Source organism: Ornithorhynchus anatinus, chromosome 9 (assembly GCF_004115215.2).
Source record: "Ornithorhynchus anatinus isolate Pmale09 chromosome 9, mOrnAna1.pri.v4, whole genome shotgun sequence".
NCBI lineage: Eukaryota > Metazoa > Chordata > Mammalia > Monotremata > Ornithorhynchidae > Ornithorhynchus > Ornithorhynchus anatinus.
In genome coordinates this window covers 13,601,098-13,616,734 of record NC_041736.1, presented here as the reverse complement: position 1 = coordinate 13,616,734, position 15,637 = coordinate 13,601,098, and the positions used below count along the sequence as shown (strand labels likewise).

The 15,637-nt window shown below is 40.7% G+C and overlaps 1 protein-coding gene across 5 annotated transcripts in view; it reads right to left on the bottom strand.

The window, feature by feature from the left end:
- Positions 1–15,637, bottom strand: part of LOC100077291 (sodium channel protein type 2 subunit alpha) — a 90,326-nt gene that overhangs the window by 28,510 nt on the left and 46,179 nt on the right. For all 5 annotated transcript variants that reach the window (XM_001512671.4, XM_007671182.3, XM_007671183.3 and 2 more), the window contains 5 exons: positions 14,394–14,526; positions 10,388–10,626; positions 9,131–9,304; positions 7,146–7,502; positions 4,566–5,045 (listed from right to left, as the gene is read on the bottom strand). In XM_001512671.4, coding sequence (XP_001512721.1) covers positions 4,566–5,045; positions 7,146–7,502; positions 9,131–9,304; positions 10,388–10,626; positions 14,394–14,526 — 1,383 coding nt within the window. The remainder of the gene's footprint in view (positions 1–4,565; positions 5,046–7,145; positions 7,503–9,130; positions 9,305–10,387; positions 10,627–14,393; positions 14,527–15,637) is intronic.

Below are 15,637 nucleotides of genomic sequence, written 5' to 3'. Positions count from 1 at the left end.
TAGAACAAGGAAATAAGTTTGAGGCAAGCAAATTTTTGCCTTATGGAGACCCTAAAAGAAAGAGGATGCCTACAAAAAATTGTGAAGAGAATTTTGGTTTCCTTATTGTCAGCTACTTCTTGTTCCAAGATGTTGGATTTGGGTTTGAGGGGAGTGGGGAGGAGGGCCAAAAGAATGCAAGATTTAAGTGTTTTAGTGTGGCCACAAGCAGAGGAACATGCTCGGTGGGGAAGATACCATGTAAGGTTCACTGCCTGCTCTCTGATTCTGTCGTGTCCCAGAAGAGGTCATTAAAGGTACGAGTTGGACGGTCAGGAAACCCTGAGTGACTGTGGCAGGGATGTGTCCTCCTTCCCTCTCCGACACAAGTAGGGTCAGAAGCGGGAATCGGTGAGACTGGACATAGGATGTGCCAACAAAGACAACTGGGTGACCCTACTGCCGAAGCGCTCAACCTAGAGACAACTTAATAAGGGAATTAGGAAACTAGACACTGGATATGAGGGTGTTCCTTGAATGAGGTGAGACATTTTAGAGAAGGAACGGATTGCTGTATATAAGGACTGGAAATTGAATGAACAGCAAAAACCTTACCAGAACCTGCAACTGGGAAGTTGCAAAATGGATCACTAAATTAGAAACTGACACCCAGGAGGAGCAAGAGAAGCCCCTATGCTCTGGGCATCCTACGGAGGGGACGTGAGCACAAGGTCCTAATCGTGGCGATCATAACTGAGCAGCACGAGGAGGAAATACTACCTCGGTGACAACTGCGAGCTTTGGAAACAACCCATCAAGATCCGATAGCCCTGACTGTTCCTCCGATAGTGTCCTGGGCTGACCCAAATGAAGGTCACTGTCAGGACTGTTTGACGGGATGTACTCCCTGCTCCCACCCCCAACCTCACCCCACCCTTCCGGCATCCAGGGTTTCTGAAAATAAATCCCCATCTAGAATTATACCTTGACACTGGACTTGCTTAAAGGAGAAAAGTTCCTCTATCACTGCACAGGAAAATATTCCTCATTAATTTGGGGGGTTGAAAGATGAGATGGAAAGAGTGGGGAAAACTGAAGCCATATTTTAATTCTAAAACCAGGGAGTAGCCCCTAGAATTCATTCCAAATCAGGAATTTGATTCTAAATTTTCAGCACAGCCTACTCAATCAGGACTTCATATTAAACTTGGAGCCCAAAGTATTCGGTAGGTTAATTCTTCATCCAATTTATCAATACTGGTCTAATTGATTGGATTGGAATATTCACTTATGCTTTATTTTATACCATTTCCCCTCAGATTATAATCTATATTGTGTTGCACACAAAATGCTTTGGCACTTCCTCTACTCCCTGCCATTTAGAATGACATTTTCATTTGTGATTTTCTGAATTTCATACTGAGTCATGATATCTAAGGCAAATTATCAAGTATTGAAATAGCTCCCCATCCAATTTATAAACCGTAATGGCTTCATAAGATTGGAAAACATTGCCTTGACTAAGTATTGTATTTTTATAAGAGTTGCTCTGAATTTATACAGCTGTCTTTTTTATTCACTGATGGTGCATTTCACCTAAGGAAGCTTGTTCATCTGAAAACAGAGCTACCACACGGCGCACGCACCAAGATTTCCTCTGTTGTTGTCATCTCTGCAGGGCTTGGTGCTGCTTTTGGTCTTGCCTATGGCCTCACAATTCTAATAGTTTCCAATGCCAACAAGAACAGCTCCTTTGTTAAATGCAGTGTGCGACCTTGGTCCATTCACGCCTATTAATTTGCAGTTTTCAGCTGGAAGGCAGCATTGTGTGAGGCCTTGTTTTATTGTGTCCTTAAAATGCTTCTTCTGTCTTCCTTGCTTTCAGTTTCCCAATTTCAGATCACCACACACTAGCCTTTTCGGAACCTTAAGGCCAACTGTTCTCCTCACGCTTTCCATATAATGCAGTCGTGTTGAGATTAGCATAGCTTCAGTGCTAAGAGACTGTCTTTGTTCTAGGACTTCAACATTTGTGATCGTCTATTGCCACATGGTGTTGAGTGTGGTCAGCGTGGCTCAATGGAAAGAGCCTGGGCTTGGGAGTCAGAGGTCATGGGTTCGAATCCCAGGTCTGCCACTTGTCAGCTGTGTGACTGTGGGCAAGTCACTTAACTTCTCTGTGCCTCAGTTACCTCATCTGTAAAATGGGGATTAACTGTGAGACTCACATGGGACAACCTGATTACCCTGCATCTCCCCCAGCGCTTAGGACAGTGCTCTGCACATAGTAAGTGTTTAACAAATACCAACATTATTATTATTATTAGTCAGTAAGTGACACTGTCGGAACCGCTCAAGGAATCAGCTTTGAAATCTGTGGGAGATTCTAGGCCTCAGAAACGTAAAGAGAGTTGGACACTACAAGCCTATCGATCTTTAGTTTGCCAGGAGCCTACTATTATATGCTACCACCACAAAATGCTTGACAGTCTTCCAAAGGATGTGCAATCTGAGATTCAATTACTTCCATGTCTACACATCACTGATCAGAGTGCTTTCGAGCTAACAGTGCACTAAGATAGTGTTTCGCTTCATGTTTCCTGGGGCAAGCTGAGACATTACCTCAGTCTCCTTTAAACTCATCTTCAGCCTCTGATTCCTGGATAATTCAGCCAAGGGCTTTATAATCACCTGTTTTCTTGGGTGACTCTAGGATGCATCAGTCAGCATTCAGCAATTTTTGAGTTAAAGCTTCCAAGACTTTGGGTGATGACTGAAGTCTGAAGAATTTGAAGTCTTTCAGAGAAACTATGAGTTCCAATAATTCTGCCTATGATATTTTTTTCCATTTTTCAAATAGTCTAATAATTGGTCGATTATTTTCAGTTCAATACATTTGTTTAGTGTAGAATACGAAGGGGTGTTTTCTAAACACCTGAATTCAGGTCTCCTGTTGCATCCGCCTAACATAACTCTCCTTGTAATTCATGAATACAATCGGATCTAATTTCTTGTCTGGGCTGCCCTCCATTTATTTTAATACTGCCTGAATGAATGATCCAAAGTCATGGAGAATACATATCAATTGATATGTAACCTCCAATAATTGATATGTAACCTCCAATAACCTCCAATAATTTTAGATTTTTGTCACTTCCTGCAAAATGTCTCAGAATTCACCCTAAAAATTCTAGCAGTGTCTAACTTTGGTCTCAAACACAGTGTATTCACCATGTACCAAAGCCATTTGTCATTACAGAAAACTTCATTACACCATAACTCTATGTAAACAAGCAAAAATTTTCCTAGTCAAAAAAGTCTTTCCTCAGCATTTTCTTATTAGTTTCTAATCAGTTACAGCTCTCGCTATTTAAAATTTAGTCCACAGAGACACCTACCTTAAAAAGACTGCCCATAATGGAGAAGAGTGTCCTGCTGGATGGGCTCAATTCAATTTAAAAAGTTAACATTAAAAGAAACATCAGAATTATCTAGTTCTATTGTTAAACTCACTGCTGGGGTGCTGTCAGTCTCAGGGTGATTAAAAGCTGAGAGTACATGGAGCAAATTTAATAGGAGTCAAAAGTAACGTGAAAAAGCAACTTCTTTGGCCCTAACCAAACCTGCCTTATTAGCCAGCTGACAATGAAGAGATATGCTACCAGTATACTTCATCGTAATTCAGCCAGGAGGACTGAAAGTGTTAGGTTGAGGTCATATATCTATGGAGGTTTGTTTCTGTAGGACTGTATTGTACCCTTGCGTCTTCTCCTGATCGATTCAGGAGCTCCCTTGAGCTCCATTCAGGTTTGCACTCCTCCCCTTACCATTTACTGACTCTGGGAACCCTCCGAGGGTAGCAGTGGCTTGGGAGCCACGGTTGTGATTTGAAAAGCAGAAAATGAGAGTTCTTGGGTTGAACTCAGAGACAGTTTCAGAGCAATGACTGTAGCCGCACTAGTTCCGGCTAACTTGAGTTTTGAAATCACTCCTAGGTATGTCCGTCCATAGCTGGGTCAAAATGTATGAACGTATACATTTGGCTCCACGCAAATATGACAAAAAAGTGATGCGGATAAGACAAAAAAATCATAAAAGCATCAAATTCAAGTCTTAAATTTGGTCCAACTTGGAGATGATTCAATTAGAGTACTTCTCTAAAATGGCAGAAGACTGATGAAACTATTAGGCCGCACCAATCTAATTTCTAAGAAACAAATGTCCGCAGCCAAATAATAAAGATTACATTCTATCCCAGGAATTAAGGTCCCACTGTTCTCTCTCATGTGGAATAATAAAAATTAAATAAAATCTCCACGTGGCTTAATCGTCTCCTGTATATGGATGGCTAAGTCTCTTTAGAGAATTAGTTATCCTGGGCTATTTTTACTTGCCGAATAAATGGGAGCATTTCGTGAGCTCTGTACTAACACAAAAATTAAAAAAAAAAGAGAAAGGACACAAATTATGTTAATGTGACATCGTGAGATTCACCATACACCTAGTCATAACTCCACTGTATGAGTCATTAAAGAAGGAACTTAAATATTGCCAACATGTTTTTCTAATTTAAAAAAATGATCTACCTCTTTGCTTTCTTCCAGATCCGATTCACTGCTGAACTCTTCTGTATTTAAATTCTCAAAGTCAGATTCCCCAACGGCAATTGGTACAGTCACCGTGAGACTGGGGTTATTTATGAATGACATGTAATCACTTTCATCTATCACATACTTTTCCACGCTGCTGCCTATGCCACTGGTCGTTCCATTCCCATCTTTGAGATAATTAAGGTCTTTCCCTATTTCTGCTGTGGTATGATTGGAAATGCAGCTGTCTTTCTTGTTGTTGAGATCTTCAAGTGGTTTGATTTCATCTATAGCTTTCTGCTTTCTTACAAAAGCTTTCTGCACAAATTCCCGTAATTTTCTTTTCACGTAATCTATCCCCTTCTGCATCCTTCCCACTGCAATCTGGAGATTGTTCATTTCATTATCATCATCGGTCGCAGCAAGGTTGTCTGAACTGAAAGAGCTCAGAAGCAAGGCCAGAAACAGGTTCAGAACCTGAAAAGTGATAAAATAAAATGTATCAAACACCCCCGTTTTCAGTTTCAGGAAACAGAGCTTTTCAAATATAGCAATGTCCTTAATTTTCACTTATTGTTAATGTTCCTTCTGAAATGAATGTAAACACCTCATCAGAATAAGAGAACAAAATACTTACAAGCTGCAAATAAATCAACCAAAAAAAAGTTACCTAGGGCCAGCTTAGTAAATCCAAAAGCCAATTGGAACTTAGGAAAAAAAGTGTCTGCCTTGTTAATTTTTTGCTCATGTCTCCCCTATCCAAAAAAATCCTCCTTTGACCATGACTCCCTCCAGTTAGCTCCCATCTCCTTCCTACCATTCTTCTCCAAACTCCTTGATTGAGTTGTTTACCCTGACAGCCTCCACTTCCTTTCCTCCAATTCTCTCCTTGATCCCTTCCAATCTGGTTTCCATCCCCTTCACTCCATGGAAACAGCCTTCTCTAAAGTCGCCAATGACCTTCTTCTTGCCAGGTCCAATGGCCTCTACTCCATCCTAATCCTCCTCGACCACTCGGCTGCCTTTGACACTGTGAACCAACCCCTTCTCCTGGAAACATTATCTAACCTTGGTGTCACTCACACTGTCCTCTCCTGCTTCTCCTGTCCCTCTGACTGATCTTTTTCAGGCTTCTCCTCTCCCTCCTACCCTCTAACTGTGGGAGTCCCTCACTGTTCAATTCCGGGTCCCTTTCTAGTCTCCCTCCCTTGGAGAATTCATTCACTCCCTTGGCTTTAACTATCACCTCTATGCAGACGATTACCAAATCAACCTCTCCAGCCCTAGCCTCTCTCCTTCTATGCAGTTTGAAATTTCCAACTGGCTTCAGGACATTTCTACTTGGATGCCTCACCGACACCTCAGACTTAACATGTCCAAAACAGAGCTCTTCATCTATCCACCCAAACCCTGTCCTTCCCTCTAGCCTCCCTGTCTCACAAGCCCATAACCTTGGCATTATCTTCAATAAATCAACTGTACTTATAGAGTGCTTACTGTGTGCAGAGCACCATATTAAGTGCTCGGGAGAGTAAAATAGCCACATTCCCTGCTCACAAGAAGCTTAGAGTCTAGATGGGGAGACAGACATTAATACAAATAAATAATTTATGGATAGGTACCTAAGTGCTGGGCTGAGGGAACAAAGTATGCAAATCAAGTGCAAGTGCTGCAGTAGGGTGTGGGAGCAGTATCCTTGACTCATCTCTCTCATTAAACCCACATATTTAATCTGCCACCAAATCACTAAAATCCACTTTTCATCTACATCCACACTGCCAATATGCTGACCCAAGCACTTAACCTATCTCCCCTTGATTACTGCCTCAGCCTCGTCGATGACCTCCCTGCCTCCTGCTTCTCCCCAGTCCTGCTGCCCAGTTAATTTTTCTAATTAAAACATTCAGTCAACGTATCACCACTCCTCAACAACTGCCAGTGGTTGCCCATTTTCACATCAAACATAAATTTCTCACCTTCGGCTTAAAAGCATTCAATTACCTCATCCCCTCCTATCTTACCTCACTGAAGTCCTACTACAATCTACACTGAACATTTGGCTCCTCTAATGCCGACCTACTCATTCTTTCTCACCTATTTCACTACTGACCCAGTCTCCTCACCTTCAAAGTCTTATTAGAATCACATCTCCTTGAAGAGGCCTTCCCCAGCTAAGCCCTCATTTCCCTCTACTCCCTCTCCCTTCTGAGTCACCTGTGCACTTGGATCTGAATCCTTTAAGCATAAGAAAGTTGTACCACCCTCAGGATCTATCTACATATCCATAATTTAATGTCTGTCTTCCCCTCTAGACTGTAAGCTCCTTGTGGACTTCCAGCTTTGTTGTATTTTGTCCTTCCAAGCACTTAGTACAGCGCTCTGCACACCGTAAGAACTCAATAGATATCAGCGATTGAGAACACAGTCAGAAGGCACTCTTGTGTTTTAAAGAACATGTAATACCTTTATGAAAAACATATCACAGTAGGGGGCAGGAGGAAATGGTTAATTCTGATTATTGCAAATCTGCAGAATTTTTGGTTTTAAAAAAACTAAGAAAATATATTTATTACATACCACCAGATTTCCAATCACCATGACCATCATGAAGACAGTAAGGCACATGGTCTGGCCAGCAACTTCCATACAGTCCCACATGGTCTCTATCCACTCTCCACACAGAACACGGAACACAATCAGGAAAGAGTGGAAGAAGTCATACATGTGCCAGCGTGGGAGCTCACAGTCACTGGAGATCTTGCAGACACATTCTTTGTAGCTCTTCCCAAAGAGCTGCATCCCGACCACGGCGAAGATGAAGACAATGATAGCCAGCACCAAGGTCAAGTTTCCCAGAGCCCCCACTGAGTTGCCAATTATCTTTATTAGCATATTCAATGTGGGCCAAGATTTTGCCAATTTAAAAACTCGAAGCTGGAAAACAAGAGTGACAGGGTATTTACTGTTAAATAGTTATAAACCATGCAACACCTTCTAGAAAAAAATGGGAGTTTGTAAAAGTTGTTTCATAATTTATAGTGAGAGAGTCCACATTTTCCAACTGATATCTTTAAAGATACCTGCTTCAGAGAGATGAACAAAACCCAAATTTTTCCCCAAAGGGAAAAATCACATGAGATTTCCTGGCAGGGTCTGGCAATTAATCTGCCCCAGAGAATCAAGGAATCATTTACAAGAATCATTTACAAAGAAGTTCCGGCAAAATATGTGTATTTTTTAAGGTACATCCATTGCTTTTGGCCAAAATCTCCAAGTGCAAATAATGACTTCAGGATGCAAAAGATGCTCTTCTTTTAAATCCATACAGAGTTTTTCTCTTTGGCTTTGTTTTAAAATTTAGTTATGTTCTTGAGGACTCTTTTTCATGGAAAGTGGGTAGATCTGCTAAGATACCTGGACATAAATGACCAGTGCTATTTGATCAGTAGCTATGGCTTCAGAAGTATAAATATCTTAGCCTTCTCAAGGTATAAATTAATTTCTGCAAGTAGATCAGACACTTTGTCCAGAGGTGGTTTAACTCTTCCAGATCACTATGGAACATTAAGGAGCAATGAAAACAATTTAATATATTTAGAGTAGTTTAGTAATTTACTAGCAACTAAAAAATTAAATCATATTGGCCTGAAAAAGTGACTCAACTTATTGCTTGAGAAATGCAATCACACTCAGAGAATTAAGCCTTATAAGGTCTAAAATCAAGGCACTGACCTCACCACTCTCTGGACATAATGAATATGTGGCAGTTATTGAGAAATATGTTTACCGACTGGCCCATCACTTGTGATGTGCTAAAGGCTTTCTCTAAATTACACCCACCATACTGGGACACCGTACCTGCCAAAAGAACCACAACTTTCTTGGAGGTTCCAAGTTGGACACCAGTTAACCTTCATATAAAGCTGGGTAAGTCCTATGGCTAACAACCTACTAAAAAGGAGGACTCCAAAAGCATAAGAGAAAGATAACCCCATCAACAACTTCACTGCTGGAGAAACTGGTAATAGAGAGGTTGCACTCAGGCAGGAACAGATATCTTCATGTGGAAAGCACCTAGTACTTAGCCTCAAATATTCTTCAATATAAACAAAATGGAGGAAATTTAGAATAAAATACAACAGCAAAATATATCAGCAGAAAGGGCAAAGTCAAATGACATATTTGCTTTAACAAATCCTCCAAGAAGTAAATATAGTCTATTCTGTATATAAAATTACAAAGCATTTTTCAAATAGGAAAATGCAGAGTGATACAGATACTACCTGGGAGTTCATCTTCTTTTAGAGGAAGAAAATATTTTTATGAATAAAGCTCTTGGGAAATACACTGGTACAGGCAATGTAATGGAACATCCATAAAAGCTTAAGAACTTTATACCAAAGGAATTGTCAGACACCTAAGGGTGGCAATATTCAAAAATGCATTGGAAAAAAATAGAGACCACTCAATTGAGTATGCAAAGTTAGGCCACATAAACTTTAAAAATGAAATTTAGAAGTGGCTGATAACAACAAAATGTCAATAATGCCTAGTTTGTTTACCAATCTGAAAGAGCGAAGAACTGATAATCCTTCCACGTTAGCCAACCCAAGCTCCATTAAACTAAGGCTGACGATAAAACCATCAAAGATATTCCAGCCCTCTTGGAAATAGTAATATGGATCCATGGCAATTATCTTCAGGAACATTTCTGCTGTGAAGATCCCAGTAAAGACCTAAAAGGGAAAAAACATTTGTTCACCAGAATGCCATACACCTCATGAAATTACAGGTATTTATTCAACAGAAAAAGTAACTGATAATTCCAGTAAATTTTATACATTTTTGAGTTATCAAATATTGGTGTGATCCATGACATCAAATTACCTTCCAGAAAGATGCCACCTTATCCATACATAAAAAGATCACGAGTGTTGATAATGGTCCTATGACCATTAGGCCATTCTCAAATTTCCTCTCCTGTTGTGCCTCCACAACTGGGTTCGGGTGGGGAAGAAATACTTCCGGATTTCATCCCCTCCCTTCATACTCCCAGACAGCAGGTAGGCAACAGGCATCTACAGGCTGTCTATGATTCACATATTTATATTCTACTGACATTTCAGTAGTGTAACAATTTCACTGTATGGCATTACTGCACTCCTTGGGTCTACTGCATTGTTTCAGTAGAAAATTATGCACAATACATTTTGCTTAATATAGGGTAAAAGCTAGAGGTACCTTGTACAAGAATGAAAGCATTCCCAATATATTTGGCTATCGCTCACCTTGTCTGAGGCAGCAAAATTTGGTCTTTTTGCTGTCTGTGAGAATTTGCTACTTGGAAAGCCAAATCTGAATCTGTCCTATCAGAAAAATCTATCCACTTAGTACCAGAAAAATTTTTAAAAATATATATGTTACAATTAGAAAATATTCTCGTTGCATTCTTGTTGAGAATGACTGAGGTTTGGTTTAGGGGTTGCAGGATAGACAACATTTTGCTGACTCAGACAAGGTTAGGTACAGCCAAATATAGAGGGACATATACATATATACTCGTCATTTCATTATTCATTTATGTGTTATATTAGTCCCCTTTTTCCGTCCTTACCTGAAGTCATTTTGTTGTGGTTTTTGCTATTTACTATATGCTCTTTCTGGATAGGGACGGTACTCTCCTAATGACTTAATGCAGTGCTCTTTACACAGTGGACACTCAATAAATAATATTGATAGACCAAATGTAAAGAATGTTTGTTAGATCTGAAGAGATCATATGTTATATTAAAGAAAACAAAACTACCAGGTGATCTTACCAGGTTTCCCACAGAAAGTACATGACTGAATTCTTCAGTCATGGGATAATGCTCCATGGCCATGAACAGGGTGTTTAAGACAATGCAGATGGTGATGGCGAGATCTACAAATGGATCCATCACAATCAGATTGACTATGTGCTTCACTTTCAACCAGGGTTCCCAGCAGTCCCAGATCAAGCACATGTTGGCGAATTTATACCAACATGGTGGGCATTTCTGTCTGGATTCTTCAAGTTCTGTAAGAGAAAGAATGGAAGGGCGTGATAATGCATATCTGCTGATTTTTCAAACAGCCTTCATTTCAGGCTTACGTAAAAGAACCAAACTGGCACAACAGACTAACAAAAATGAGTTTTCAGTTCTTCAGGATTCAAATGATGTGACAATGACATCATATATTAAGCATTTTAGGGCATTCTCACTCCACTGTTCCAAGGATAGGGTATCTTAACAAAACTCCATTTCAGATCATCTCAGATGTTTTTCCTGTCTAATATCTCCTCAATCAATCTGCTGAACCCCTCTGTTGCTTTTTACAACCTTGTGAGTAGAATACAATTAAATTATAATGCCATATTCAAAACCTTTCCTGAAATCTCACTTCCTCCAACAAGATTCCTTAATTCCCAGAAACCCAAGTCATATAAACCCCATCAACCACCTTAAGCACTTATGTACTTATCTATACCTACCCTTAGCACTTATGTCTCCTCCCCCAGACTGTAAGCTCTCTGTGGGCAGGGAATGTTTCTACAATCTCTAGCCCAAGTGCTTAGTCCAGTGCTCTGCATCCAGTAACCACTCAATAAATATGACTGACTGATTGAAGAACTACGAATATACATTACAATATTTTCTTTGAATACATTTGAAATATTCTGATGTTAGTCTCTCCCATTAGAGTCGAAGTTCCTGATGGACAGTGGATTTGTCACTTCTTGGTTTTATACTTCCCAAGCACTTAATACAGGGCACTATCCTAAAGGGGACGCTCAATAAATGCTATTACTACAACTAACCTTGCCCTTCTCCAGTTCACTAGCTATGAAAAAAGGACCTGTGGAAGTCCTGGAAACAACTGAACAATTGTCAATACTTCTCCTCCCATTAGAGTTTCAGTCCCACTTCGTTCCTGCTTAGAGAGACAAGGGAGCACTAGTACATAAATAAATGAACAGATAAGTGAATTGTGTATCTGCAATTTATTTACTTATATTTATGTCTGTCTCCCCTTCTAGCCTCTGAGCTCGTTGTGGGCAGGAATGTGTCTGTTGTTATATCGTACTCTCCCAAGTGCTTAGTACAGTGCTTTGCAAACAGTAAGTGCTCAATAAATATGATTGAGTTGAATGAATGAATGAATGAATACACATAGGAGCCTAGTCAACACAGCTGGACATGACACTTTCCACTCCTTTCCACTGGAGAATAGAACTGATAATCAGCTATGGAGCAGGAAGGGAGTGAGTTCAAGTGGATGAAGGCTCCTGCCAATTTCACAGCTAGAGATATTCACTGCCTAAAAGCTGGTCATCTGAAAGGGGTGTGCACCAAATTAACTGCTCTTTTGCCCAAGCCATGCTAAAATCATCTAAGTACTAATGGAAACTGCCCTAGTTCAGAATGAATTGATGGATGGCCCCCCTTCTAGGAGGTCTGGAAATGTAAATCAGATCAATTTGGCAACACTAAAGTATATGGGTTGCCCATTTTCAGGGTCCTACAATGTCCCCCAGAGCATTTTTATGAGAAGTCAACAGGAATGGATTTCTAACTAGTGTAGCCTCCTCTGAGGTTAAACTCTATAGCCAAGGATTTACCAAAGTTACCAAATTCAGCCAGTTTAAATTAAAATCTATCTAATGAAAACACTTCACTTTTAATGTGTTCTTGAAGTTTCCCACTGGGTGATTATGTCCCATAGGTTTTCATTTACTATAGAAATTTTTCTCAGTTACATTTTGGAATGAAGTTCATTGTTAACAATTGGGTGTAAAGTCTTGATATTAAAGAGAAACCAGCAGAATTATCTTTTCCTGTGCACAACCGTATTTTTTTTGCAGTGTGGTTCTGAAAAGTTCTCTTTTTTAAAAAACTGCCTTTTATTAAGCAAATGTAGCGGAAGGAAGCTGAGAAAACAAGGAGAGGGCAAATTCAGCATAACGTCTTAATTAGCAGCACCATTCTTTTCACGCCAGGAAAGAGGAGGAGCTATTTGGGTACCGGAATAAAAATCACCTTAAAACAATTCAGCCAAAAAGTAAATTTAACACGAGGAGAACAGGCAAAGGGAAAAGGAAAGAAGAACCAGTTACATGAAAAGGAAAATAAAAAACAGCAACTCAGACCAACAAAGTCTCAATCATAAAGGAAAGGAGATCAAGAGCAAGGTTACGTATGGCAGGAAAACGTCCTCCGCAACGCTCCGCTTATAAGCACCGAATCAGACCCTCCATTCCATTCCACAACTTCTCAGGGACCTCTATTCAGTAGTATGTATTGGACGAAAGATGGATGCTAGCAGCTTGCCTGAGATACTAGCTGGGATGCTGAATTCAAGATAGAAAACTGAAAGTTTACCTTCAGCAAGAGTTCGAGCTGGTGGTGCTCTTTTGAGAGGCTTTTCTCTGTTTGATTCAGCTTAATAGTATCAAAAGTGCAAAGTATTACTATGATTTTGACTTACCCTGTCTCCTTCTCTACTTCCTGCTTTAAGGAGCAGACATACTGCTGACATCGGTAGCAGAACCACTGGCAGCTTCCTCTCAGTGGTTTTGCTATGGCAAGGAGCAGAAGACCAGAGAATCTTCCAAAGACTTTACCTGGAGGGATAGGGTGGAGCAAGCTACTGGCAGCTGGGGGGAAGAGGGAGTGCAAGCTAACGGCAGGCGAGGTTGGAGAAGAATGTACTACAGTTTAATATCCAGGAGAAATCACTGAAACGATTTCTGTTTCTGCATTATGACATCATCAAACTGGGTTTCTTTAACGCCCACTACTCGAGGGTGACACATATTGAACCTGACAGGAACGCCACACATTTCTATGGCTGTGAACGCTTATACCTCTGCCTTCTTAAGTTGTTATCCCTGAGATTCGGTATTCCTTTCAAAAGCATTGGGCCACGCTCGGAGGAACAGAAGCAAAACTGCAGTGAGCGCATCGGGCACGGACACTCTCCCTCTACAGGAGTAGTAGGCAAGAAAGGAAGAGGAGACACATTTTAGAGGAAGTATTTCCGAGGGAAATGGAATTCGAAGTGTTAGCAGACTTACATTATGAAATGATGATGATGACGATGATGATGATGGAGTCTCCCGTCGGGAACGACGGATGAGCCTCAGCCCTGAGACTTCAGGACCGAGAACCTGCGCAGAGGAATGGATTATGGTGCCAGTGGCTTGCCGAGGCGCCGCTTCCCTCTCTCATCCCTGACAGTCACTTTCTCACTCAGGCACAGAGTGCACCAGGCGAAGTTTGGTGGGCGAAGTTATATGTGTGTTATGAACTGAACACCCAACACGTGAGTGTTCACAAGTAGAGCACTAAGATCTCAAATGTAGAGCCAAACTGCAGCCACCCAGAAGTGGAATGTACTTCCGGCCCGCGGCCCTAGGCAGGGGAATGCAATTCCTTTCATTCTGAAATGACTCGGCGGGTACTAAGCTAACCTAAAATATGCTTCATTTCCTGATGGAAAAAGGAATCTATTCCACAGCAAGAGTAGCTCACCCTGAAAAACTGGGGTAAGGGAATTAATCATCATCACCAAAATCTGTTTTCTCATCGTTTTGGGACATCACCTTCTATGAGGAAAAACTATATCGAGTTTACCTTCAAACTTTCTGAAGGCTATATCTGTACCACACAGAAAGCTTCAACAAAATAACAGACACACACACTTGATTAAATACACAAAAGACTGTCAACAGTGGCACTTCATACAAACATATTATGTTCTTTATACTGACTTAGTAACCGTGATATAAAATCTGTTGTATACCTTCCATGGTGTTCGTTAATATGCTGGCTATACTCATTGCTCTTTGCCTTGCTGAAGGATCTTCTAGTAAATCCATGGAAACATGGTAAGAACTTGACCGTCTCTTTCTCATTTCTGTTTCTGTAGTGGTACCCTGAGAATGAAATACACACATAAAAAAACTGTCATCTTCAGGAGCCACAGAGGGAAAATGTATCAATCTGACAACTTTGCTCTTTCAAGCCTAAAAAAAATTCAAGCTACGCATCTTAGAGATATATTTTTTCCTGTCGACTAGGTGAATCTAAAGGCGGTTTAATTTTCTTGTTTGATACTGAAAAGTACGAAACTGTGTGCTGCACGGGCAACCTATAAAATCATCTCAAGGGGCCCTTTTGTCCTGTGGTATTTGTTAAGTGCTTACTATGTGCTAGGCACTGAACTAAGCACTGTGAAAGACAAAAGCTAATCAGTTTGGACACAGTCCACATCCCACATGAGGCTCAGAGTTTTCATTCCCACTTTACAGATGAGGAAACTGAGGCACAGAAAAGTTCAGTGACTTGCCTAAAGTCACCCAGCAGATCAGTGGTGGGGCTGGGATTAGAATGCAGGTGCCTTCAACATCACAATAGACTTTCACCTGACTGGAGCGGTGAAAGGAAGGAAAATGGGTTACATTAAAATGAAGACAAGTGCTGAGCTCAAATGTTTATTTTTTTCCTCTCTCCTTTCCAGTGCCTCCTTCCCTACAGGAATCCAGTCAGTCTGTTTGCTACAAAAACATGCTTGTGATTTCTTAGGCTATTAATCTTAGCTAATTTTAATGCATCTCAAAACCAAATTGCTAATTTTTCCTCGTAACGCTCTAATTTTCCCATTTCTGTCAACACCATCCATCCTTCCCATCTCCTTTGAGTCACCTTTACCTCCTGTCTCAGCCACCCCCACTCTTCAGTACCACAACCACACATTCAATCTGTCACCCAGTTCTGCCGATTCTTCCTGAGCATAATATTTCAAGCATAATATTTCGACCATAATGCTCCATCCCTCCTGCCACAAGTATGTCATCTCCCAACTATCACTGCAGCCGCTCCGCTCCACTCTATCGGACGCGAAGCAGTGAGATTCATCTCTCTCAAGTGTTGATCTCATCGCATCACATCAGTCTCTGCCTGAAAAGCCTAGATTAATCCCCAGTTACCACACACATCAAATTAAACGTCTTAACCCTGAGCTTCAAGGCTACCCCTCACAACGAG